At 32.0% G+C, this 26,285-nt stretch overlaps 1 protein-coding gene across 1 annotated transcript in view; it reads left to right on the forward strand.

Annotated features, from left to right (window-relative positions):
* LRRC40 (leucine rich repeat containing 40) overlaps positions 1 to 25,889 on the forward strand; it is a 58,760-nt gene extending 32,871 nt beyond the window's left edge. The window contains exons 8-15 of the mRNA XM_029230992.1: positions 3,625 to 3,712; positions 3,829 to 3,874; positions 10,728 to 10,836; positions 13,485 to 13,592; positions 16,138 to 16,248; positions 18,583 to 18,660; positions 20,887 to 21,072; positions 23,364 to 25,889. Coding sequence (XP_029086825.1) covers positions 3,625 to 3,712; positions 3,829 to 3,874; positions 10,728 to 10,836; positions 13,485 to 13,592; positions 16,138 to 16,248; positions 18,583 to 18,660; positions 20,887 to 21,072; positions 23,364 to 23,469 — 832 coding nt within the window. The 3' untranslated portion in view covers positions 23,470 to 25,889. The remainder of the gene's footprint in view (positions 1 to 3,624; positions 3,713 to 3,828; positions 3,875 to 10,727; positions 10,837 to 13,484; positions 13,593 to 16,137; positions 16,249 to 18,582; positions 18,661 to 20,886; positions 21,073 to 23,363) is intronic.
* Positions 25,890 to 26,285: the final 396 nt, after the last annotated feature.

Below are 26,285 nucleotides of genomic sequence, written 5' to 3' on the forward strand. Positions count from 1 at the left end.
AAAGCCGTGGGAGAGATACGAAATACTCTGGGGGTTTAAAGGAGATACAGGAATCACAATTTATTGAGAAGAATCAGGGCAGACTTTGTGGAAGAAGTAAAAATTTTAGATGATATTATAGAACTGGGACCAGGGTGAAGCAAGTTACTTGCCTAGAGCACAAAATTTAAATGTACTCACAGGGTCATGCCTCATTATAGTCCTATCATGTGATCTTTGAAGGATGACCACTATTTTTAAGTGCATGCGTAAGGTGGTCAGAATGACTCATTTGGCAGGAGGAAACTGCACAAACAAAGCTCTGAAAGTTTAGAAAATAAATTTTAAGTATATATAGAGAGAACAGCAAGGAATCGAGCTGAGATGGTAGGGTGCACGAAAGGAGATTGTGAGAATTTAGGTCTTGAAAGATAAGTTGAGGCCATGTGAAAGAGGTCCTTAAAATGCCTGTGAAGAGCCAGTTTTCATTAATTAAGAGGTGGGGAGATTAAGAACAAAACCAACTTGATTGTAATCTCATTAAAAAATAAATTGGTGATAGTGGGTCAGATACTTTGGATAGGAGTGGTTTTGTAGACGGGAATTCTAAAAAATTCTATTAATCTAATAATGATCACTAAGGAGCACTTGATATATCCAATTTACTGAGTTGACAACTTTGTAGATTTCTGTCTTATGTAATAAGGACCTAAACTGTAGTGACAATGGGAATGGAAAGAAGAGGAAAGATGTGAAAGGTGTGATGAGTTAGAATAAGTAGTATTTGGCAATTGATTGTGTTGGAGCTGCAGAGGAAGAGGGTAGTGAGCAAAGAATCATAAGGAGTTATAAAATCATAATATTTAGAGATGGAATTATTTTACAGATACATTAAAAAAAGACTCAGACTCACCTAGGATTGTATGCCAGTTAGGTGTCTGAAGTTTTATGTTTGGATGTCAGATACATGGTTCGCTCTTCACAGAAGGAGAAAGGTTAAGCAAGGTAGACTTTCTTCTATGTGTATATTTCAATAACTTTTAAAATATCAAAATTGTTTTCACAATGTACATATGGCATATGGTACATCTTTTTATTTTATTTTATTTTATTTATTGTTTCTGGCTGCGTTGGGTCTTCGTTTCTGTGTGCGGGCTTTTCTCTAGTTGTGGTGAGTGGGGGCTACTCTTGGTTGCAGTGCGTGGGCTTCTCGTTGCAGTGGTGTCTCTTGTTGTGGAGCATGGGCTCTAGGCATGTGGGCTTCAATAATTGTGGCTCGCAGGTTCTAGAGTGCAGGCTCAGTAGTTGTGGTGCGTTGGCTTAGTTGCTCCATGGCATGTGCATGTGGGATCTTCCTGGACCAGGGCTTGAACCCATGTCCCCTGCATTGGCAGGCGGATTCTTAACCACTGCGCCACCAGGGAAGCCCCATATGGTACATCTTGATCATAGATTTGAATGCTTGGACAGTGACCATTCTTTCCACTCACTTCTAATAAGTGACCTGGATATTCCTAAAAGTACTTATAACTAGTGAATGAAATAATCGCTTGCCTCATAAATATTGGCACATACATTTTTCCCCATAACAGTCTTATTTTGGCTACTACGTGAAAGCAGCAGAAAGCAAATATTTAAAACAAAAACGATGACAAATAATATTAAATAAATAAAGTAATGGGTACAAATATTTCTGATATATATGTTTCTCTTTCTCCAGAGCTCTGGATATAGTGTATATATCACAGGGCCTAGAACATAATGAAACTTATAAGTATTTTCCTTCCTTTCATCTGATCTCATACTTCCTAGATATCAGACCATTCTATGCATTTTTTACCCCTCCAGAATCTCCTCTAACTAAAATATTGATTCCTTGCAATGCTACCAGAGTAATTTTTATAAAGCACAAATTATCAGGTTGTTCTTCTACTAAAAAACTTTGATGATTCTCCATTCTTACAGCACTGTTTCCCAAATATGGCTATGTATCAGAGCCACATGAGAAGCTTTAAGAAAAAATGCAGATACTGAGGCAACAATGAATCAGAATTTTTAACAATGGAATTTTTTTGGGTTGTATTTTTAAAAATTCCTAGGAGGTTTTGATGCGTCTGGTTTTCCATCCAGCAGTTGGGAATCACTGTCTTGCAAGATAACGTCCAGAATTTTTAGTGTAACAGCCAAGTACATCTCACAGTCAGACTTCATTCATTCTCTTTGTCATCTTTCACTCCCACAGGTATCCTACTCTGACAACACTGAACTGCAAATGTACTGACTTTTTCTTCATTTTCTTTACCTTAGAATGCCCTTTTCCTGCCTGACTGCCTGATGGAATTCCATTCTTTTTAAGCCCAAATCCAGGCTTTGCTATTCCCTTCTCCCTCTACTCCCCTTGCTAATTTCTACTTCTGTATTCTCAGAACAACTTTACTTGTTTAGCACTTGTCTTATTACATATATATATATATAATATATTCATTTGTTGACGTATAATCTACATACAGTAAAATCTACCAATTAAAATATACAATTTGATGATTTTTGACAAATGTATGTAATTGTATAACCATTGTTACAGTCATGAAGAACATTTCTGTTTCCCTAAATTCTCCTCCTACCCTTTGCAGTCAATCCCCTTTTCATATCCCCAACCCCTAGCAATCAGTGATGTGCTCTGTCACTGTAGTTATGCCTTTTAAAAAATATCATATAAATGAAATCATAGCATATAGTTTTTGTGTCTGTCTTTTTTCTTGTAGTATAAAGCTTTTGTGATTCATTCATGTGATTTTGTGTATCAATAGTTTATTCATTTTTATTGCTGAGTGTTATTTCATTATACAGATATACCACAATTTATTCATCTCTTCACTAGTTAGTTGATGGATGTTTGGATTACTTTCAATTTTCTGACTATTGTGAATATTCATGTAAGTCTTTGGTTGGACATTATTTTCATTTTTCCTGGGTAAATATGTAGGAGTGGGATTGCTTAGTTGTATGGTGAGTGTATGTTTAACTTGAAAAAACTCCACTTTCTAGAGTGGCTGTGCTATTTTATATGCTCACCAGCAACATAAGATAATTCCTATATTTTGGTTAGCCATACCTGTGTCCTTTTCCTTTGTTCAACTAAAAATTTTTTAAGGGAAAGTTGTTGAAATCCCTATACCAATGCCTAGTATATTATAGATGCTTAATAGATTTTGAGATTTAATATTTATGTGTATAAACTGGTTATCTTTTTGTGTACCAAAGATAAAAATTACTTTCCTTTCTGAATGAAAATATGAATTATGCAATTGAAAATTATTCTTTCTCATTTTTTTCAATTATGAAATATTTTATTTGCTTACATTTACTTTTTAGCACTGGATACAATTTAGCAAATGTTTTGTAGCTCACATTCTTTTTTTAGTAATCACAATATGATAGTATCGAAACAAATCTTTTTTCTTTTTAAACATGTTTGGCGTCTATTTCGAGAGGAAATATTTTAGGTCTAAATTACTTAGACTTTCTTTGACACTATTTTATGGTGTATAGTTTGTCATATGTTAGTTAGTTTTATAATCTACTACTTGGTTGAATTATACTTACCCTTAATGTCTTCCTTGAAATCAATTTAATCTTTTGTAGTCTGCCCTGTTCATTGGGAGAACTTCATTTGAAATTCCTGGCACTAGAAGGAAATCCTTTGAGAACGATTCGAAGAGAAATTATAAATGTAAGCATATTTAGAATTCAGTGCTGGTTTTTAAATTTTATATTGAAACATACACGTTGATCTATAAAACTGCAATGTATGTCTTGGTGAATATGTCTTTCTCCCCACATTTTCAGAAAGGAACCCAAGAAGTCTTAAAATATCTACGAAGCAAGATTAAAGGTACTTTTCTATTTTCTCCCATATTTTGAAGGATAACATGAAAAGTGGTAAAGAGTTAATAGTATATAAATTTACATGTATTTTTGGTATAAATATTTAGAGAAAATGCTCCCTGGCAGGTGTGGCTCTAATTCTGAATCCACTAGGCCATAAATATGCTGAAATTATTTAAAAAATCATTAAATTCACAATAATACTGTTCTATCCTTAATCTCTTTGAGTTGTGTTATACTGTACCAATTAGAAAATATAAAAAAAGATTCTGTAAGCACCTAATGCTTTACCTTTGAAAAAAGAGCAAAACTTGACTATTATGGTATAATATAAGGGTTCTGTTGACTGGGAAGTATATTAACAGGCATTTGAATATATGCTGCATTCATAGTTTTGGTAAGTTCTGACAAAAATAAAGACAAAAGACATTTTTTAGGATATACTAATTTAGCACGAACATGCACCAAAAGAAAAATTACCATAAATTTAATTTTTAATGTTTCACTAAAATTGTGATTTATTCCAGTTTTTATTTCATGTATGTTATTGTAGCACACACTACATTTAGAACATTAAGAAAAAAATTTTTTGTGCCAGTGTAATGCTGCATAACAAACCACTCCGAAACTTAGTGGCTAAATACAGTAGCTATTAATTTAGCTCACAACTCTTGGTTATGCACAAGCCTAGTCTAGCACCATATTGTCAGTCAGTAGATGTTAAATAAATAAGATAATTGTATACTTAAGTAATTTATATTTTCCACTTTGCCCTTCAAATAAATTGACATAATTTTCTAAGACTCTCATTTTCTGACAATCAGAGAGTGTCCTTTTTTCTCCAGATATACTTTCTCCTCAAGAAAGATTGATTATTCTGATATAAATCAGTTAGAAGTCATGTCAGAATAATTAGAAAAAATTTTAAACCTTTTTTTTAGACTAGTTTAAGGTTTACAACAAAATTGAGAGGAAGGTACAGAGATTTCCCATATGTCCTCTGCCTGCACACATATACCCTCCCCCAGTATCAGCAACACTCACCAGAATAGTACATTTTTTACAAAGGATGAACCTACATTGACACATCTAAATCACCCCAGGTGCATAGATACCTTAGGGTTCACTCTTGGTGTTGTACATTCTATGGGTTTGAACAAATGTATAATGCCATGTATTCATCATTGTAATATACAAAGTATTTTCACTGCTGTAAAAATCCTCTGTGATCTGCCTATTAATCCTCCCTCCCCCCCACAATCCCTGCCATCCCTGACAACCACTGATCTTTTTCTTGTCTCTGTATTTATGTCTTTTCCAGAATGTCAAATAATTGGAATCATACAGTCTGTCACCTTTTCAGATTGGCTTCTTTCACTTAGTATTATGCATTTAAGCTTCCCTCATGTCTTTTTAAGGCTTGATAGCTTATTTCCTTTTAGCACTGAATGATATTTCACTGTCTGTATGTACCACAGTTTATCTACTCACCCACCTACTGCAAGACGTCGCGGTTGCTTCGAAGTTTTGACAGTTATAAATAAAGCTGCTACTTTTTTTTGTTTTTTGGGTTTTTTTTTTTTTTTTTTTTTGCAGTACGCGGGCCTCTCACTGTTGTGGCCTCTCCCGTTGCGGAGCACAGGCTCCGGACGCACAGGCTCAGCGGCCATGGCTCATGGGCCCAGCCGCTCCTCGGCATGTGGGATCTTCCCGAACCGGGACACGAACCCGTGTGCCCTGCATCGGCAGGTGAACTCTCAACCACTGCGCCACCAGGGAAACGCAAAGCTGCTATTTTGCATATGGATGTCCCATTGTTTCAGCATCATTGTGAAAAAGACTATCTTTGCCTTTGTATATTCCATTGTATTACCTTTGCTCCCTTGTCAAAGATCAGCTGACTACATTTATGGTGGTCTCTTTATGGATTGTCTATTCTGTTCATTGATCTCTTTGTTCTTTTACCATATCACACTGTCTTGATTACTGTCTTTAAGTTGGATAGCATCAGTCTTCCAATTTTGTTCTTCTCTTTCAATACTATGTTTCCTATTCTGGCTCTTTTGCCTCTCCATATAAACCTTAGAATCAATTTGTTGATACTGACAAAATAACTTGCTGGGTTTTTGATTGGAATTACATTGAATATATAGATCAAATAGGGAAGAAATGACATCTTGACAGTATTGGATCTTTCCATCCATGAATATGGAATATCTCTCCATTTATTTAGATCTTCTTTGATTTCATTCATCAAAGTTTTATAGTTTTCCTCATAGAGTTCTTATTCACATTTATTAGATTTATACCTGAGTATTTCAGTTTTGGATGCTAATGTAAATGGTACTGTGTTTTTAATTTCAAACTCTACTTGTTTATTGTTGATATAGAGGAAAACAATTTACTTTTATATATTAACCTAATATCCTGCAGCCTTACTATAGTATAATCACTTATTAGTTCCAGGAGGTTATTTTTGGATTTTCTAACAGTATGATTGTGCCATCTGTGAACAAAGACAGTTTTATGTCCTCCTTCCCAATCTGTGTACCTTTTATCTCTTTTCTTGTCTTGTTGCATTAGCAAGAACTTCCAGTGCAGTGCTGAAGAGGAGTGAGTGGAGAGAGGGAACATCCTTGCCTTGTACCTGATCTTAGGGGGAAAGCTTCAAGTTTCTCAACATTAATTATGACAGCTGTAGGGCTGTTATAGTCTTTATTAAATTGAGAAAGTTCTCTTGTTTCTGTTTTACTGAGTTTTTATCATAAATGCCTGTTGGATTTTATCAAACACATTTTATACATCTATTGATATGACCATGTAATTTTTCTTTTTTAGCCTGTTGATATGAAGGATTACATTAGTTGATTTTTTGAATGCTGAACTAGCCTTGCATACCTGGGTTAAATCCCAGTTGGTTATGGTGTATAATTCTTTTTATACTTTTTTTAGATTTGATTTGCAAGTATTTTGTTGAGGATTTTTACATGTATGTTCATGAGAGATTTTGCTTTCTAGTTTTACTTTCTTGCAATTTCTTTGTCTGGTTTTGGTATTAGGGTAGTACTGGCCTCATGGAATGAGTTAGGAAGTATTCCCTCTGCTTCATTCCTTGGAAAAAGATTGTAGAGTATTGGTATAATTTCTTCCTTAAATGTTTGGTAGAATTCACCAGTCATACTGTCTGGGCCTGGTGCTTTCTGTTTTGGAAGGTTATTAATTATTGATTCGATTTCTTTAATAGATAATAGGCCTATTCAGATTGTTTTTTCTTGTGTGAATTTTGGAAGATTGTGTATTTCTAGGAATTCACCCATTTCATCTAGGTTATCAAAATTGTGGACATAGAATTGTTCTTAGTATTCTTTCATTATCCTTTTTTGTGTGCATGGAACCTGCAGTGATGTCTTCTCTTTCATTTCTGATATTAGTCATTTGTGTCCTCTCTCCTTTTTTCTTAGTTAGCCTGGCATAGAGGCATACTAATTTTATTGATCTTTTCAAATAACTAGCTTTTGGTCTTATTGATTTTTCTCTATTGATCTCCTGTTTTCAATTTCATCAATTTCTACTCTAGTTCTTCTTATTTCTTTTCTTCTTAATTTGGATTTAATTATCTCTTCTTTTTCTAATTTCCTAAGGTAGAAACTTAGATTGGCGATTTTAGATCTTTCTTTTTTTCTAGTATATGCATTGAATGCTGTGAGTTTCCCTCTAAACACTGCTTTCGCTGCATACAACAGATTTTAATAAGTTGTGGTTTTATTTTTATGTAGTTAAAAATATTGTAGAATTTCTCTTTAGATTTCTTTTTTGAGCTATGTGTTATTTAGAAATGTGTTGTTTAATAATCACATATTTTGAGAATTTCCAGTTATCTTTCTGTTGATTTCTAGTTTAATTTCATTGTCCTCTGAGAGTAGACATTGTATGATTTCTGTACTTTAAAAAGGTGTGTTTTATGGCATTATAAGGTACAAGGTCGATTAAATATATTAGGATATATATTAAGCTGTTGTATTGTACATGACTTCTTCTCATATGCCATTGGTCAGAACTTATATTGCGGCCACTCATGTAAGGGGAGCTGTAAAATACAGCTTTTTTTTTTTTTTTTTTTAAATAAGAAGCAGCTTTATTGTCATGTAATTCACATGCCATACAATTCTTCCATTAGAATTGTACAACTACATGTTTTTTGCTATATTAACAGGTAAGTACAACCATTGGCATAGTCAGTTTTAAACATTTTCATCACCTCAAAAAGAATTGCAGTACCTTTGGCTATTATGGATAATGCAGTGATAAACATTTATTTACAAGTTTCAGTGTGAACGTGTTTTCATTTCTCTTGCATATATATCTAGGAGTGGAATTGCTGGGTCATATGGTAATTTTATATTAAGTCATTTGAGAACTGCCAGACTGTTTTTCACAAAGCAGCTGCACCAGTTTACATTCTCATTAGTATTGTATTAGGGTTCTGATTCTTCCACATCCTCACTAACACTTGTTTTCTGACTTTCTGATTCTAGCCATTCTAGTGGGTATGAAGTGGTATCTCATTGTAGATATGATTTGCATTTCCCTGATGAATAATAATGTTGAACATCATGTGCTTATTAGCCATTTGTACATCTTTGGAGAAATACATTGCCCAGTTGAGATACACTGCCCAATTTTTAATTATTTTTATTATTGAGACGTAATAATTCTTTATGTAGTCTAGATATAAGTCTCTTGTCAGATATATGATTTGCAGATATTTTCTAGGCTTCTGTGGGTTTGTCTTTTCATTTTCTTGATAGGGTCCTTTGAAACAAGTTTTCTTTGAATTTTGATGGAATCACCTTCTTTCTTTTTTTGCTTATGTGTTTGGTTTCATATCTAAAAGTCCTTTGCAAAACCCTGTTTTATGAAGATTTTCTCCTATTTTTTCTTCTAAGAGTTTTATACTTTTGCTCTTACATTCATGTCTTTGATCCACTTTGAGTTAATTTTTATATATAGTATGAGATAAGGGTATAATTTCATTCTTTTGCTTGTGACTATCCAGTTTCTTTGTACCATTTGTTGAAAAGAATTCTTTTCTCACTGAATGGTCTTGGCATCTTTTGTTGAATATCACTTAACTATAAATGTAGGATTTATTCTGGACTCTCAGTTTTATTCCATTGATCTGTATGTCTATCCTGTGCCAGTACTACACTATCTTGATTACCACTGCTTTGTACTAAGTTCTGAAATTGGGAAGTGTAAGTCCTACTTTATTCTTCTTTCTTGGGTTTGTCTTGGCTATTCTGGGTTTCTTGCAATTGCATACAAATTTTAGAATCAGCTTATTAATTTCTACAAAGAAGTCAGCTGGGTTTCTGATAGGGATTACATTGAATCTAGATCAGTTTATGGAATATCGCCATCTTAGTTTTTTTAATCAAAAAGTCAATAAATGTATATGGTAAAAAAAAAAATTCAAGCAATATACAAGAACATACAATGAAAAATAAATCTATTTGTCACAGTAGTCCCCTCCCAAGAGACATCAGCCTCTCTCTTTACAGTCTCCTTGATGCTGATTATTAAAAGTAGCTCTTTGGAAAGTGTTGAGAATATTCTATTTCAATATGTAATCATGCTAATATACATGTATATTTAAAAAATAATGCTGGGTTTTGTTGCTGGTTTAATATGTCTCTCTGCTGATGTAATTTGGCAATATATATTACATATTTTTTAAAGTGACATGACCAAATCGCTAGGGAACTTCTAAATGCCAAAGCATTTCACTTGGTATTAATATTTTTCTTGGTGTCTTTTATTTCTATTTGATATTCTGTCATTTATTCTGTGCTACTTCTGTAAATAAAATATTTATATGATATGTATTTGTGTGGAAAATAATCACTTAGTAATTATTGATTAATGAATAACTGATGAGCTTAATGCAAGAGAAATACACTTGGTATTATTCAACAAATGTTCACTAAATGCCTACTGGGTTGAAGCAAGATCAAGGATACTACTGATTTTTTTTTTTTTTTAATGTTCTTTTGGCAAGCCTCTGCTCTTAACATATGAATACTAGGACCGTTTTATCGTTTTTGCATCGCTAAAAATTAATAGTCTTATTTTATTTCTGTCTAGATTGCTGAAGTCTCTTTTGCCAAAAAATCACAAAGCTGTCTCTTTTAAATGTGTATGATTTTTGTTTGTTTTGTTTTTTATGCCATATTATGACAGTGTGAAACATTAAACAGTCTTTGGAGATTAGTGAAAGGGTTGATTGTATGTAAATGTGTAAGTAGGTATGCATGTTAGGAAATATCTATTTAAAATAAAGTCTTAATTTGCTAAGAAAGATCTTAATGTGAGTAATGTACCAAAAACTTACTTGACTATGCAAGTTGCCAGATTTTAAATGATTGGGGATAATCAGCTTCATAGTATCCTAAACTGAAAAGATAGGCAGATGCCTATTTGGTAGAAATTTTGGGGAAATAATACTTTTCCTTTGTTAACAAATTCCTTCATTAGAAGTAATACCATATTATTTTTGCTTAAGAGGAAGGATTGCTTGTCATTGTTTCTTCTGAGACATTGTAGTTATTCTTTATTCTTTCCTACTCCTAAATTTTCTTATAGTAGGATTTATTAAAATATTTTGAACTTTATTTCTATTAAATAAAGATTAAATTCTAGATCTAGATTTGAGATATTGGAAATAAAGCATATGAAAAGATATTTTTACCAGTAATATCTATCAATAGAAATCATGTAAACTATTTTTAAGTATTTTTAAGAATTTTAAAAATGACTTTGCAGTATAAATATTGGTTTTTATATAACTTTTCTTTTGCCAGATGATGGACCTAGCCAAAGTGATTCTGTTACTGAGACTGCCATGACACTACCAAGTGAATCTAGAGTCAATGTACACGCCATCATCACATTAAAAATATTAGACTATAGGTATGTAATTCATTTTTTTAAATGTTGCAAAACATAGGAAACTTTCAGAAATAATCCTTCAGAAAAATTGGTGAAGAATTCACCAGAGTGCATTAGTACTTAGAATAATAGCAATTGCAAAAACAGTGATGAGATAAAAGCATATTAAAAGTACAGTGCACTTAAATGCCCATTCCTTAGGTGATTTGTGTTGATTAGACTTAAGAGATAGATCAATGGTCGTTAATAGTAAAATTTTTATAATAAAGAACATTTTATTATTATAAAAAATAAGAGTGATAGTATTCATTGGTAATAAAATTTTCTGACTCAGTTACCAGCATCCAGAAAGAATTTTATATTGGAGGGGTTCCTATATTGGTAACTAAAAAATAAGTATCATTTATTTAATGAACACCTCAAGCAGGCAAAGCATGAGAGGTTGTACTCTGTTTATATATTTGAATACAAGTCAAATAATATGTCATAATAATGTGCTCTGGTAGCACATATGATAAACCTGAAATAATTACAATGTTGGTATATAAACTGAGGCAGAAGCCTAATAATTTTTATATACTATGGGTGTGTGTTCAATTGGAGAAAGAAGATACCTATGCAGAGATTGAAAGTGGTTGTCAAGTATTCTTCAGTAGTATCTAAGGCAACAATGATAAAAACAACCAATACTGTCAAAACTCTTGCAGTGATTAGCTCATGTCTGGGTATTGTAATGAAAATAAAAAAGAATACAGACTCAAGTTAGATAGTGACTGGGTTTGTTCAGTTACCCACACAGCCAGCATTAATTTCTGGCCTCTTTTCCTTAATGTATCAGTAGGTACCACCTGCTGAGCAGTTAAGATTCAGGCTCTGTTTCAGATTTGTTATGTTCCATTCACATAGAAATCACTACCCTAAACCACCTTCCTTCTTTGACACTGTAACACAGGGTAGTACTCTTCCCTACTTGTAGTTGTGTCCTTCTTCTCATAGCATAACATAGCAATTTAGCATGTCTTATCTTACATATAATATATCCATTTATTCAGTAGGTATTTTTGGAGTCTACTAAGTATGTATCAAATTCTATGCTAGGTGTTGTAATACACTGAATGATCAGACACACTTGATTCCTGCCTTGCAATTTCTTAGCTTAAAATTCCTTTTATCTCTGGCTTCCATTCTCTCCACCCTGCATGGATATGATTTATTTTCTATTCTGTTGGACATTGTACTGGGTACTTCACATATGCTCTTGCTTTTAATCATTTAAAAAATCTATAAAACAGTATTGATACAACTTTTTTTTGGTGCGGTATAATCATTCCCATCCTTTAAAGGTACAGATGTCACAAAAGCATAATGAAGATAGCGCTTAAGACCATACATCTTAACTTGTTTTGATTCGAAATTTATTGTAATTTGTTTTCCTTGGAGTCTTTAATTGGACAGGAGTATCCTATTTAAAATATAAGTTATTTCCCAATCTTAAGGCATAAATGCCTTCAACTAAAGTTTTAAACATAGCGTAAATCTTCAAAGTTTAATTTGAATAAATCAGTTTCCCATGACTTGAGCATTTCTGATGGAAAAGATAGAAGTGCTCCATCTGCACAGCAGAAAATGGGTCCTGAAAGCAAAAGTGGAAGGCATAATAACAGTGAAATCTAGGCTTTTTATCATTTTTTTTTTACCTTTTATCTTTCTGTATACTGTATGCTTTTCTTATACAGTTCTCCCATAACACACATTATATGTAATATTGTTTTCTTGCTCAAACAGTCATTCGACATTCCATTGAAGATTCTTTTAAGTGGATGAGATTAGGCATTAAAAATTGTAAAAGAATAACATAAGCGTAACAGCTAATTATAACATCAAATTGTTAAATCTGCAAACGTCAGTTCTACTAAACTTTCATTTAAGATTAAATTTATATTTTATTGAAAATATAACTGAAAATTTTAATGAAAAGGAAATGTATTTATGTTTATATTTGCAAAAAATCTGACATAAATAACAGTGACTAATTCTTCAGATCCTAATTTCATAGAACTGAGGATTAAGGAAGGTAAATTACAAAGCTTATTTTATTAATGGAAGAACCAGGAATAGTTTAATCCAAGGCCACTACCCTGTGTACCTTTTCACATGCTAAATGAGAGAGAAATTGGTTTAGGTTATGAGAAAACTAGTTTAGTACAGTGTTGAACTTTTAAAAATGATTGTCTTATAGTTAACTATATACCCAAAGAAAGTTGAGAGCTAACCTCTGTTAGAGATTTTTAAGAAAAGGGGTGAGAACAGTTCTTTAAATTACACATTTAGTTTTACTCTGAGGTAGAGGAATCTATTTACTTTTCCTTTACTGTATGACTTTTGGACATCTTAAGCTCTGAAGATATCTCTCTGTTTTTATTCCCATTGAGTATATGACTACACAGAAGGTGTGGCACAAAGTGTTATGACACAATATGTTGTCTGAATTCCTAACAGTTAACATTTTGTGGGTTGGCAGGTTTTTTTAGCATTTTTTACAGAACTTCATAATCAACTACCTTGAAAAATCTCCTTATGAAATCTTTAAAGGCCTTTAAAATGAAAAGCAATAATCATATCTTTCCAGATTGCTAAGAATGATACATTTTAAACCATTTTTCATTTAGTGATAAACAAACAACTTTGATTCCTGATGAAGTGTTTGATGCAGTAAAAAGTAACATTATCACTTCTGTTAACTTCAGTAAGAATCAGCTATGTGAAATTCCCAAAAGGTAAGAACTGTTCGTGATGCTATTTCTGTTAAGTTGTGAATCATTCTCAGTTGTACTTGCATCTTAGTTGCAAGAATAATTATTTGTCATAGTTTTTTAATTAAAAAGTATATGTAAAATTTCTTACATTGTTAATATTTGAGGGATTTGGTAAAATTTACTTAAGTATTCTCTGAGACACTTTTAACATTGGTTCTGAGAGATAGATAGGTTAAAACTTTCTTTTTCATTTACATTTTAAACTTGGAAAATAGATATTAGAATTATTAAAAATACTTTTTTCCTATATAGTGAAATATCAGAGGAAAGTTTTAAGAGATCATCTAAAGCCAATTTCATGTAGATTAATAGGAATTTGGGGCTTTATGTTAATGAATTGCCAAGCCAGTGAATTTTTCCACTGATAGTAAAAGCAAAATTGACAACTCTGTTAACATTTTCCTCCTAGAAAAGGATTCTTCATTTACAAACATTAGAAATCATTTGCATTGTACTTTGTACTGTTTAATACATCTCTCTGGGTGTTAATTATAGCACAATCTTTAGGTTTTGAGAGAATATTAGTTTAGTATAGTGTTGAACTTCTAAAAATGATTGTTATCTTGCCATTAACTATATACCCAAAGAAAGTTGACACATAGCCTTGCAATTAAAACAGCAGTATGGGAGACAGGATAGGGTAATCATAAAGAATTTGGGCAATAGAGTCAGTTGCTTGTATCTATATCCCAGATCTATGAGCTTTGTGGCTTTGGGCAGGTTAACTAGCTTCTCTTAGTTTCCTCAGTTGTGAAGTAGAGATAATAATAGACCTATTTATAAGAATTAAATTAAATGACATATCCACTTAAAGCATTTAACCAGTGCCTAGCACTTAATAAATACTTAAGTACTTAAAAAAAAAAGAAAAAGAAAAAAAAAGATGATGTATTGGGGAAATTTCATCTGACTGCCCAAAATTTTTTTAGATGGCTTAAAATTTTTAAAAAGTCAGACAAACTATTACTTGCTTTCTATTTACAGAGAATAGTTTGAGGAATGTAGATCTTGAAAGATGATAACGTTAAGAGATTCTACTGAGAAAGGAGATGTAGTTCAACTTCTTTTTCTCTCTTGTTTAAAGTGTTCAGAAGGTATTTGATAGAATAGTTGAACATTTAGATTGGCTCTTAGATAGGACAAGTTTGCCTTAGGGATCCTAGATCAAACAAGCTGATTGGGGATGAAGATGGAAGGAGTTAAAAGATATTATGTTATTGCTTACTTGCTCATTTTATCCCACAGTCTGATTATTTTTATGCAAAACCGTATGCTATTCTGTTACCACAGTTATTTCGTCATGTTTTTTTTCACAAGTCACAAAATTGATTGCAAAAATAATACTTAGTTATAAAATATTGGACTAAATGAAGAGACAAGTAATTTATGGTCTCATCACTGATTTATTCTATTGACTTCCTGGCATATTTTATTTCAAGCTGCTACCCATTTAGAATTATACATATAATTCGTATCTTGACTGGTTTATTTGTCATAAACATTTTCCCATGTTGTAAACAATACTTTAAAAATGTAATTTATCTGTATACCATAAGCTTGATTGTAAATAAAACAAAACATTGTATCTCTAAACCAAATTTTCAGAAGAATTACCAAATCAGAGTATGGCTCTTGATACATAAGTCCAAAAGCTTTCCAAAAGAGTTTTATCAGTTACATATCCAGACTCATGGTATCTTTCATGATGGTATCTTTCACTTTTAATCTTCTTTAGCACAGCATTTGATATTCTTTCTTTTTTTTTTTTCTTTGCTAATATGATAGACAAAAATGATTTACAGTTTAACTTTTGTTTTTTGGCAAATCATATGTAACATCTCTTGTTCTTAAATTAATATCGTACTTTCAAACTACTAAGTTTGATCAGGTTTACTTAGAAGTATTTAATTCTTCCTCTCTAAGTATTTGGCTTAAGTTGCTTAGTAGTAACACTTAGCAAACCTAGGAATTAACTTACTGTTTTCTTGCAATCATGATTAAATGATAATTTGGATAAGAGATACTATACTTTTAAAATGTTGCCATATCATATTTAAAAAGCATTTTGATGTATCAGATACTTCTGGTACTTAGATGGTTTTATATTATGGAGTCTAAAACAATAACTACGATATTACAGAATATATGTCTGACAATTTATTTTATGGATTCAAGTCACAGATATAGTATAAACATTGCCTAGATTGAATTTCTTTTGTCCATAATTGGTTTAAATATAAACTGAATGGTTTCTTAAACTTCAATCTACATTTAAGGTCAAATAGAAATTCTTGGACAGATAATATTATGGCTATTTTTAAAAACCTATTTTTATCAGTTACACATCCAAACTGATTGCAATTTTTATGAGAAAAGTAACAGTTACAGAAAATCTTAATTAGCAAAAATAATGTAAGATTTTTTTCCTCTATAGTCTGCTTGTAGTTTTGAAGTTCTGACAGTGAATTCAAATAGTATTAACATTTAAAAATTATTTTTGTTTCAGGATTGTGGAACTGAAAGAAATGGTTACTGATGTCAATCTCAGTTTTAATAAGCTTTCCTTTATATCCTTGGAATTATGTATGCTTCAAAAATTAACCTTTATAGATCTCAGGTATTTATTGATACTGTTGCTTCCCTTTTTAAAAAATTATTTTTTATTTATTTATTTTATTTATTTATTTTTGGCTGCATTGGGTCTTCGTTGCTGTGTGTGGGCTTTCTCTAGTTGTGGCGAGTGGGGGCTACTCTTTGTTACGGTGCGTGGGCTTCTCATTGCGGTGGCTTCTCGTTGTGGAGACAGGCGTGTGGGCTTCAATAGTTGTGACTCGTGAGCTCTAGAGTGCAGGCTCAGTAGTGTGGCCCACGGGCTTAGTTGCTCTGCGGCATGTGGGATCTTCCCGGACCTGGACTTGAACCTCTGTTCCCTGCACTGGCAGGCAGATTCTTAACCACTGTACCACTGGGGAAGCCTTGCTTCCCTTTTTTAATAATAACTTATCTTTGTGTTTTACCTAACTTTTGCCCTTTCCCTCATGTTTTTCTAAGAAAAGAAATTGGTCTTTAGTTTATTAATAACATTTTAGGAGAAATCCATAATTAAGCATTTAGGAAATATTTTAATCAGATGTCATCTGAAGGTAATTTACAAGTTATGTGACAAGACAAAATTACTTAAAATATTAGAAAATATTAATACATTATTTAGATTCATGCTTAGGCAAAATTACAGATAGCACATGGAAAGTGTTTGCTTCACATTGTTTCTTTTTTAGCATAAAACTGTCAAAACCCTATGCTGGCACAGCAGCTAGCATGACTTCTCTCAAAAAGAACCTGTTTGGTTTCAAAATATTATATTAACCATGCAAGGCAAGAAATAAAGAAAAAGAACACTATGAGTGGCAATAAAAAGTAAAGAAACTATTTAAGGCTCTACAGAGGTAATAGGAAGTTTAGTTTAAATATATCCTAAGTTGAAGTGACAGGATCAGAAGTGTCACAGTTTTTTGGGGGTAATAATAGGTATTTCAGGGTTAGACAGTCATTTATTTTCTTGGGCTTTAAAACTTAATTTGTAAAATATGTTTCTATTACCTGGGCTTCTTACTGTTCATGTGTTGTTATTTTTAGCTGCTCTTGCTTTGCTCAAACAATAAATTACAATAAGCTATTTATATCTGTTTGAAGATTTATTCTTCCTGTAGAGACAAAATTTTTTTTATGGGATTAAAGCAAATATACTAATAACTCTGCTCCTGCTAAATGCGGAATTGCTTCTGTTTTCCAGGGGCAATTACACTGGCAAAACAGTTTAAAACCTCATTTTAGTTCAGTATTAATAGAACAGTGAGAATAAATTCCTGCCTCCATTGCTGCTCACTTTATTTTTCATCCCATTCTCGTGTGTGTGTGCGTGTGTGTATGTGTACGCGCTCATGCCTCTGTCTATAACTATACCTGGAAATTTCTAATTAAGTGACTAAAATACGCCTTTATGTTTGCTATCAGTAGGTATAAGACTCCAGGAAAAGATAGAAACCATCATTGTGTTACTCAGCACAAATTAATAAAGGCAATAACTGGAGAAAAGTACAGAGAAAAGAAAAAACAACATATGTTGAGTTGAGAAAGTATGACTCATATATTAGGCTTGACTTCTGAATGCAAAGATATAGGTTAGAGAAAATTATTCAATTGTGATAGATAACCATCTAGTTGGATATAACTTTTTCACAAATATTTTCTATTATTAGTACTTATACGGCCTCTAGAGTGCTTCTACCTTCTTGTTAACCTTTCTTCTAAAATTGTTCCCAGATCTTTTCAGTAGTAAATGAGATTCCCTTTACTGCTGTGTTTTATTGTAAGATCTTAAAAAATTACACACTGTGCAAATTGAAATTCTAAACTTAGAGTAGAAATGGACTTACTTAATACTTATGTAGTAGAAAGCACCAAGTTTCTAAATATATAGAATCTCTTTAGTTTCCTGTTTCATCTTTTTCATGTAATTTTTCAGTTGTTCTTGGAGTAGAATTTAATGTCTATATGTGAAATATTTCTATTAATCAAATATTTATAATACTTGTGATATCAAATAATGTAGTATTTATAAGCATAACCGAAAGGGCTCTGGCTGTGGAAAGTATTGTTGATTGCAGTTTGAAGGAGATAAGGAATTAGTTTACAGTGTTTACCCTGTTAAATCTATTATTAACGAGTTAACTGCAGTATCAGTTGGTTGCACATTGCCATTAGGATTTGGCACATTAATCAAATACTTGAAGCAGCTGACCGATTCAGAATTCTCAGGACACAGCCTTAATGAAATCAAGAATTGACAAACAGAGCTGCATAAATTTTTGTCTGGTCAACATTTTAATTATAAACTAAAGTTGTACAGATTTTCAAACTTTGTAAATCATCTTTTTTCTCTCTAATTTAGGAATAATTTTTTAAATTCTTTACCTGAAGAAATGGAATCATTGATAAGACTACAAACAATCAACCTTTCCTTTAATAGGTAAGAAACAGAACAGACAAATCTGAATAACAATTTTCTGTGGAAAATTTGTAGATCTTACTAGAGAATACAACTAAAAGAACCAAATAAACAAAAAGGCCTATATGTTTTCTTTATTTAAATATCCAGGTTTATTTTCACTTAGTTCTACTTAGAATTAAAAGTGATGTTGCTTTTTTAGAATTTTCACAACTGATGTCTAGTAGATTTTTTGTTTCTTTTAACCATTTTAAGAAACCTGTAAGCTAGTAGGAAGACAAATAGCAAATAAATAATTCTAATCACTGTAGTGGAAGCATAGTGCATAGACATAAGTGTTTCCAGAGATTACTTGAAGGTAGAGGAGGTAGCTCTGAAACTGAGGCTTGGAACATAGACATTTGCCAGACACACAGGGATATGGCATCCCGTGTAGAGCAAATAGCATATACTAAGGCACAAGGATGTGAGAAAATGATGGGACACGTCAAGAAGTTCAATATGGCTAGGGCCATAAAGTGGGAAATTAGAAGAGTGGAAGTCACAAATGAAGTTGGGTGTGTAAGCAGTAGCCAGCCCTTTAAGAGCTTTTTATGCCCAGTGAAATTTAGATTTTATTCTGTAAACACTATGAAGATACTACTAATAATTAAGAATAGCTAGTATTTATTGGGAGCTTATTTATTAATATTTATTATCTGCTGACTCCGGACCAAGTACTTTACATGTATTACCTCATTTAATTCTCACAAAAGCCCTACATGGTAGGTTCTGTTATTATGTCCATTTAGAAATCGAGGATTAGGAATTAAGTAACTCACTTAAGGTTCACATAGATTATAGAGCTGGGGTTTGAGCCCAGGTGTTTTGACTCTAGAAGTTGGGCTCTTAACAACTATGTCATATTGTTTCCTATGGTGAAAGTTGATTCTGGTAACAAGTTAATATAAATATTAGTAGCTATCATTTAATATATTACAGATACTATACCAAGGTCTTCAAGTATATAAGTTTAGTACTATTATTATTCCTCATTTACAGATGAGGAATCTAAGGCACAGTGATGTTAAAATATTGCCTATTTAAGTTTTTGTTCCGTCTACTCTATTATTTGTGTTTTCTCATGTGTAGGTTATACCACTGTTGTCATTATTTTAAAATATATGCACTTCTCAGATTTCTTCTAATTTTTATTTTTAAATTGAACTATCGATTCTCTATTGAGCTATCAATTGCATTGTTAATTAATGTCTTTTGGGGAGCTGGCAAAACCTAACCCTAACTTCTGTGTTAACTGGTGAACTACATCTTTTTTAATTACCTTGTTTATGGGTTGTGCGGGGAAAAAGAGGACATACTATTTAGGGTGGTTTGGTCCATCTGTACTCCTTGTTATTGATTCTCCGATCCCTCTAATTTCAAAGGTGCCTTGAGTTTACTGTTCATTATTGCTTTTTTTTGTTTTTTTTTAGACATCAAGGCAGCAAAGGAAGGGCAGTATGGGGAAGTGAAAAGGCCAACTATAAAGCTTTCTTTCAGCTCATCCTTGTCTTTTCTAGTTGAGGCAGCAGTTTGCCTCACACTAAAACCAAACTAGCTTCTGTCCCCCAAAAGATCCTCAGGGATTTTGTGTTAATTACTGAGAATTGCTCTGAGAGCCATAAGCTTTCCCATCTCTCTTGTGGCATCTTCAGGGCTGCTTTGGGTGAGAAAGCCAGCAGCCTATATTAGTTTTGTCATTTTTTCAAAAACCAAAATGAGTGTATTTTTGGTTGTTGAAAAAATGACAAAACTAGTCAGTTTCGAAGCTTAAGCCAAAGCAAAGTATAAATCTCTAACTTTTACTTAAGATATTGGCAGTGATTCTCTTTCATAAGAAGTAAAAGTGAACTAAGGAAGAAAACCTACATGGAGGCATTATACTGAGAGCATTTCAGGAAGATTTCCTTGTCTCCTGAATGAGAAAAGAAAAACATAGGAGAATTTACTCCAAACTTTTGTTTGATTTTATACATTATATAGAAACTGTTACAAGTGTGTCCACTTAACATATATTTCAAGGTTTCCAGAATTAATCCAGTTTTAAATTTTTTTCTGAAAAATTTAAATGCAGAACTTATACCAAATATTAAAAACTTACATTAAGAAAACTTTATCTCATGGTATCAAACTTAGGACCATCTATTTGAAGGAATGATTTTGCTTCTGATTCTAATATATTTAGGTGTTCTGTTCATATTCTTATAGGTTCAAAATACTACCTGAAGTTCTGTATCGAATTCCCACACTTGAAACAATTTTGATTAGTAATAATCAGGTTGGATCTGTGGACCCTCAGAAAATGAAGACAATGGAAAATCTGATTACATTGGACCTTCAAAATAATGACCTCCTACAAATTCCACCAGAGCTCGGTAATTGTGTGAACTTAAGGTAAATGCACCATTCTACTAAGTTTTTCCATTCGATTTGTTGAAGGGTTATTTTTTTGTTTTGTTTTGTTTTTGCTTTTCGAGGTACTCTTGCAGGCAAGTTGAAATAAAAAATTTAATGTCCCATTAAAAATAACAGGTAACAAAACTCCGAATCCCAATTCTGTTTTTCAAATGTTACCAAATATATTTTTTAGTTTTTTTTATACAGTATCTATATGTGTAAATACAGCAATTGATTGTTTCTAGTGATACTTTTCTCATCACTATGTATGTGTATAATCTTAAACTCTACTGCATAAAAATGTCAAGGAAATATAAATTCCTTAGCTGTGCATATAAGTTTTTTCAATATCTGATTACAGACTACTACCATTTTTTCAAGGCCAGCATGGTCTTTCTTACTCTGTGTTTGCTGTTACCTCAGCCTCAAGTGCCTTTACCCTGCTTTTATCAGTAATCAACCTAATTATCACCTTTGAAAACCTTTCCGATATTCCAGGCAGAGTTAGTCCCTTCTCTGATTTCCCATCCTGCTTTATTTGGACTCATTTATACTATTTCTTTGTCCTCCTTTGGAAGAGTTACCCCAGTGCCTAGACCATAGTAAGCACCTAATAAGTGCTTGTTAAGTGAATGTAAAGGGAATTTGAGACATGAACAGAAAGCCCAGTAGTTAACAGAATGTGTCAGAAAAATTTAATTATTGAAAACTGCATATGATGGTTTAGCATATTTTACTTTACTAGAGTGGCACTAGTATCTTTCTCTGGTACCTCACAATACTGAATTATAGAAGACAAGTAAGTTGATTATTGTTATGTGCAATAGTTGTATTCTATAAAGTCTCCGTGAACACCAAATTAGTAAATACTAAACCATTACTCTCTAGGGGAAATAACAGAGGCTCTTTCAAGCCTCTGGTCATGTTTTCATCAGCCAGTCAACATATAACCTTGTGTTATGTGTGTTTCTGTATTAAGATGCCTTATTTAATATTGTTGATTCATTAATATTGAGCTATGGCCAAACAGCACTGTGATTTATGCCTGAATGAAGCTTATCTAACATACGTATCTTCTGTGTAAGATACATGACATCCTTCTTGTGCTTAGAAAAACTAGACAACACTTCAGCATTACGCTTGCAGGCTATATTAAACAGTGAAATCACCAAGAAAAGGTACAATAATACAAAAAATGTTGCACTGAATAGACCATGGAAGGAACATTTGTTTACAGTATGGGAACTGAAACAAAAAAGGCAGAGTGTCACCTTGTTTGAGCTCAGTTGGGGATGTGCCTGTCAAGTGACTCAAATTTTTTGCTGCTCTGTGCATGTCCAAAATGACCTTCAAAATGCCACATATATTGATTTGGGGGTTACTGGTAAATTTTAGTGAATAGGCAAATTAGCAAATTTGGAGTCTGTTTGAGTAATGAAGATTGACTGTAATTAACTTTTTTTCTATAAATTAAGAAAATCATTCTTTAAAATAATTCCCAAGGTACAGGAATATTTGAAGATATAATTTAGATCTGTGGTATAATATGTTGTGAATCCTTTGACTTTTATTTACATAAACACTTAAAGTTAATGAAAATTAATATAAAAGTCTCTATCTTATAATTTAAGATATTTCATTAATTAAATAAAGAAACAAATCAACCAGCACTTAGATCTTAAACTGAACCTCATTTCAGAACATTTAAAATAGATTTTATATATGTGTCTGGTCAAGGGAAGGAGTATGAGGGCAGACGTGTTAATGTTCCCAGTGTGGAAAAGGATATATCGACTATGTTATAGTCTTTGGTATGAGTATTTGTCAGTTTGCTCATTCTAACACTTGTATAAATATAATTCACCCATTTAGTATATGGTCATTATAGGATTGAGAAGGTGATGGGTAAAATGATGGTTCATATCGCAGCTCTTCTGTTTAATAGCTGTGTGATCTTGGACAAGCCTGTCTTACCTTCCTGAACTTGTGTTTCATTATCTATAAAATAGAAATATTAATGGTGCCTACATCACAGGGTTGTTAAGATAATTAGGAGAGTCAGTGAATGTAAGTTACTTAGAACAATACCTTTCACATAATAAGTATTCATTTAATGTTGTTTCAGTCATTATTGTAGTTAAAATTCCAGTTGTTTTAATGCTTAGATTTGAAAAGGGACAAATTTTTAAAAACACACAAATTTTACTTATAAAATAGCAAATGAAATTAGAAGAAAAGCCTCCCTAATGGAAAATGTTTTAAATTCTTAATTTCTCTCCTTTGTTTAGGACATTGCTACTAGATGGAAATCCGTTCCGCGTTCCTCGAGCAGCCATATTAATGAAAGGAACAGCTGCTATTCTGGAATATTTGAGAGACCGAATTCCTACTTAAGTTGGAGTTGTTACGTAATCTTGGTCATGTTAATTCTTAGAGTTCTTAGATTGATAACTAACATATTTCTAAGGTATCATGTACATCTATAATGGTGTAACTACGTATAGTGTTCATACATTTGCTCTGAATGTTTTGCATAAGATTTATCCTCACTTTCATTCCCTTATAACACAGCAAACAGTTTCTTCAGAAGTGAATTTTTATTTATCACAGTTTAATATTTTTATAATGACAAAGCATTGTTGTAGAGGTGGGGTTTTTTTTCCCATTTCTGTTTGTGTTACGTATATTATGACCAATTGACTTGAATATGACCATCCAATTTCTACCTTTTTATTGGATATAAAATTGAATTGAATTTTGTTTAATACTGTTCTTTGGCATTTAAAAAATAATAATACTTTTCATTATCCATAATAGGACTTTTATGATGTGGTTGGTGTCAGTATAAGTTTCAAATTAATATTTACTGGCTTGGTTTTGTTTATATAGTTGAAATGTTTTTTCCTAGCCTTTTTTACATGTTTCATGAAATCATTTAGTCGGGCTTTCTAATGTCACAGAAATGCTACATAAGATATGGTTATTGGTGGAGAGAATAGTAAAAGTGTTGTTATAATTGCTCTCACAATTCTGAATTTAAGAATTGCAAAACAATTCTGGGTTTTGTTTTTTTTTAAGATGTCTTAGTGTTAAGTTTCCATACAGTAATCTAGTACTTCTAGATTCAACAAATTTAAAGAAACTGGATCTGCATATTTTTCCCTCAGAGTGTGAGCATTTAAAAAATACCTTTTGTTCTTTAAAAAAAAGTACTGAAATTTTATTAATTTTTATGGATAACAGCAACAGAAAATAATAGCATATACTACATAGAAATCTTGAAATGTATTTTGTTTAAATACTTACTAAGCAGGTATTTGTATATATAATTACTCTGTTGATGTGTTCTAATCCATCCTGTGCCTTTTTTTAATTTCCAGGGTCTTAATTTTTAAATTTGCTTGTAGTCATGTGGTAATTTTCTAAAAGGGAATTTGTTATATTTGATAAAAATCAAATATAAACATTTATACCAAAAATATCAGAAGTAAGTAGGCTAGTCAGTCATTATAAAACATACTATGTGATTCTATTAAGTAACTAATCAATAGAATGTATATTAGTTTATATAAATAGATGGATGGATAGGTACGTAGGACGTAGGTAGGTAGATAGATAGACAGGTGGATGGATGGATAGATAGCTTTTGGATGATTGAGACATGCTCATATTATGAAAAAAATCATTGCTAATAAAGATAAATACTATGTGTTCATTAAAAAGTTACATTTTTCAAATATTGATTACAATGTTTATGTTTTTGGTTTAAAAGAAACATGCCCTTTTCATACAACAACTCTGTGGCTGCCTAAGAAATCTGCTTCGGTATTAAACAAAAGACATTTTACAATAAGGTGACATTTTATTATTTATACAATAAAGAGACTTTTATGTTATTCAAAACACTTTTTTAAATACTGAAAAAGTTGAGTACACCAAAGCCGAAAAATGGCTCTGCTATACACTGCACAGCATTATTTTAGTCCCTGTATTTTGTATCTGTACAGAAAGCATCTTCAAAATGCATTCTAATCACATTGTACACCTTTACTGATTAGTGTCAATACGTAAAATAAAACTGGAGAATACAGCTTGCATTTGCAAATTAACTGACAAAGTAATTTCACTGATTCAGTAAATTTAAAATATAGATTCATAGGACTTCTTTGCACATAAAATGAAGCAGCTTTCAAGGTTGTCATGGTCTCATACTGCAAAAAACCATTAACTACATTCACAATCTATGTTAATAAAGTAGTAAATATGTCTTCATTCAGTTTTTATTTACATCAATATGTAATTCAACTAAAAAGTACTGTTAATTGTGATACAGTAAATTCTTTTTTAACACATACAAAAATGACAATTTTTGTATATAATTTGAGCTCAAAATCACGATTATCTCAAAATATTAATTACAATACAGCCATTTCAATTAAACATGTCATGATTTAACTTTTTATAAAATGGTAAAATTTGTTATTAAAGTAAGCAATTTGTTTTGAATTGGCTAGAGTTCACCCACGTAGAAAACCTTAAATGGTAAGAGGTGTTTCCAGCCCCCTCCCACCCGAATTTGTATACAGCCACCTAAGCTAGCAAAGAGACAGAAAAGGCCCCAATTTATAAAGATTAAGCCTCTTTTGCTATACCGCTGTGGCTTGTTGTTTCTTCCATAAAAGCTTTACAAGGGTAGTGTCAATAAACTATGCAGTGAAATGCATGCATTAATATACAGTATGTCTGTAAAATGTTAGTGTTTACTCTAGTGCACATTAAAATGTTCACAAAGACTGCAAAAGAAGTCATAAATAAAGAAGCACTTACAAAGATCTACCAATTGCAAATTGTAAACTTGAAAATTACTTGATAATATAATGGAATTTCTTTGAAAACAGATCCCAATTCAAGTTCTTTCTCTGGCTAAAGGAGCTCTAGTTACTTGGCCTTAAGATGTCACTGTTTAGCTGCACATATGGTAGAGAAGTCAGATGTCATAAAAGAATATGAGTCTAGAGACTGTCTTCATTTTACTGAAATAGTGGCCCAATGTTGCATCACTGCTTAGGATTTTTTTTTAAACTTACAGAAGAGTGAAATATTTCACTAACTGAATTATATGACCTCAAATGAAAAATGGAAAATTTGTGTGTGTGTGCATGTGTTTATCATATGGAAAAATATTAATATAAATAGGTGGAATTAGAGCT

Source organism: Monodon monoceros, unplaced genomic scaffold, assembly GCF_005190385.1.
Source record: "Monodon monoceros isolate NGI ecotype Baffin Bay Population unplaced genomic scaffold, NGI_Narwhal_1 Super_Scaffold_18, whole genome shotgun sequence".
Taxonomy (NCBI): Eukaryota; Metazoa; Chordata; class Mammalia; order Artiodactyla; family Monodontidae; genus Monodon; species Monodon monoceros.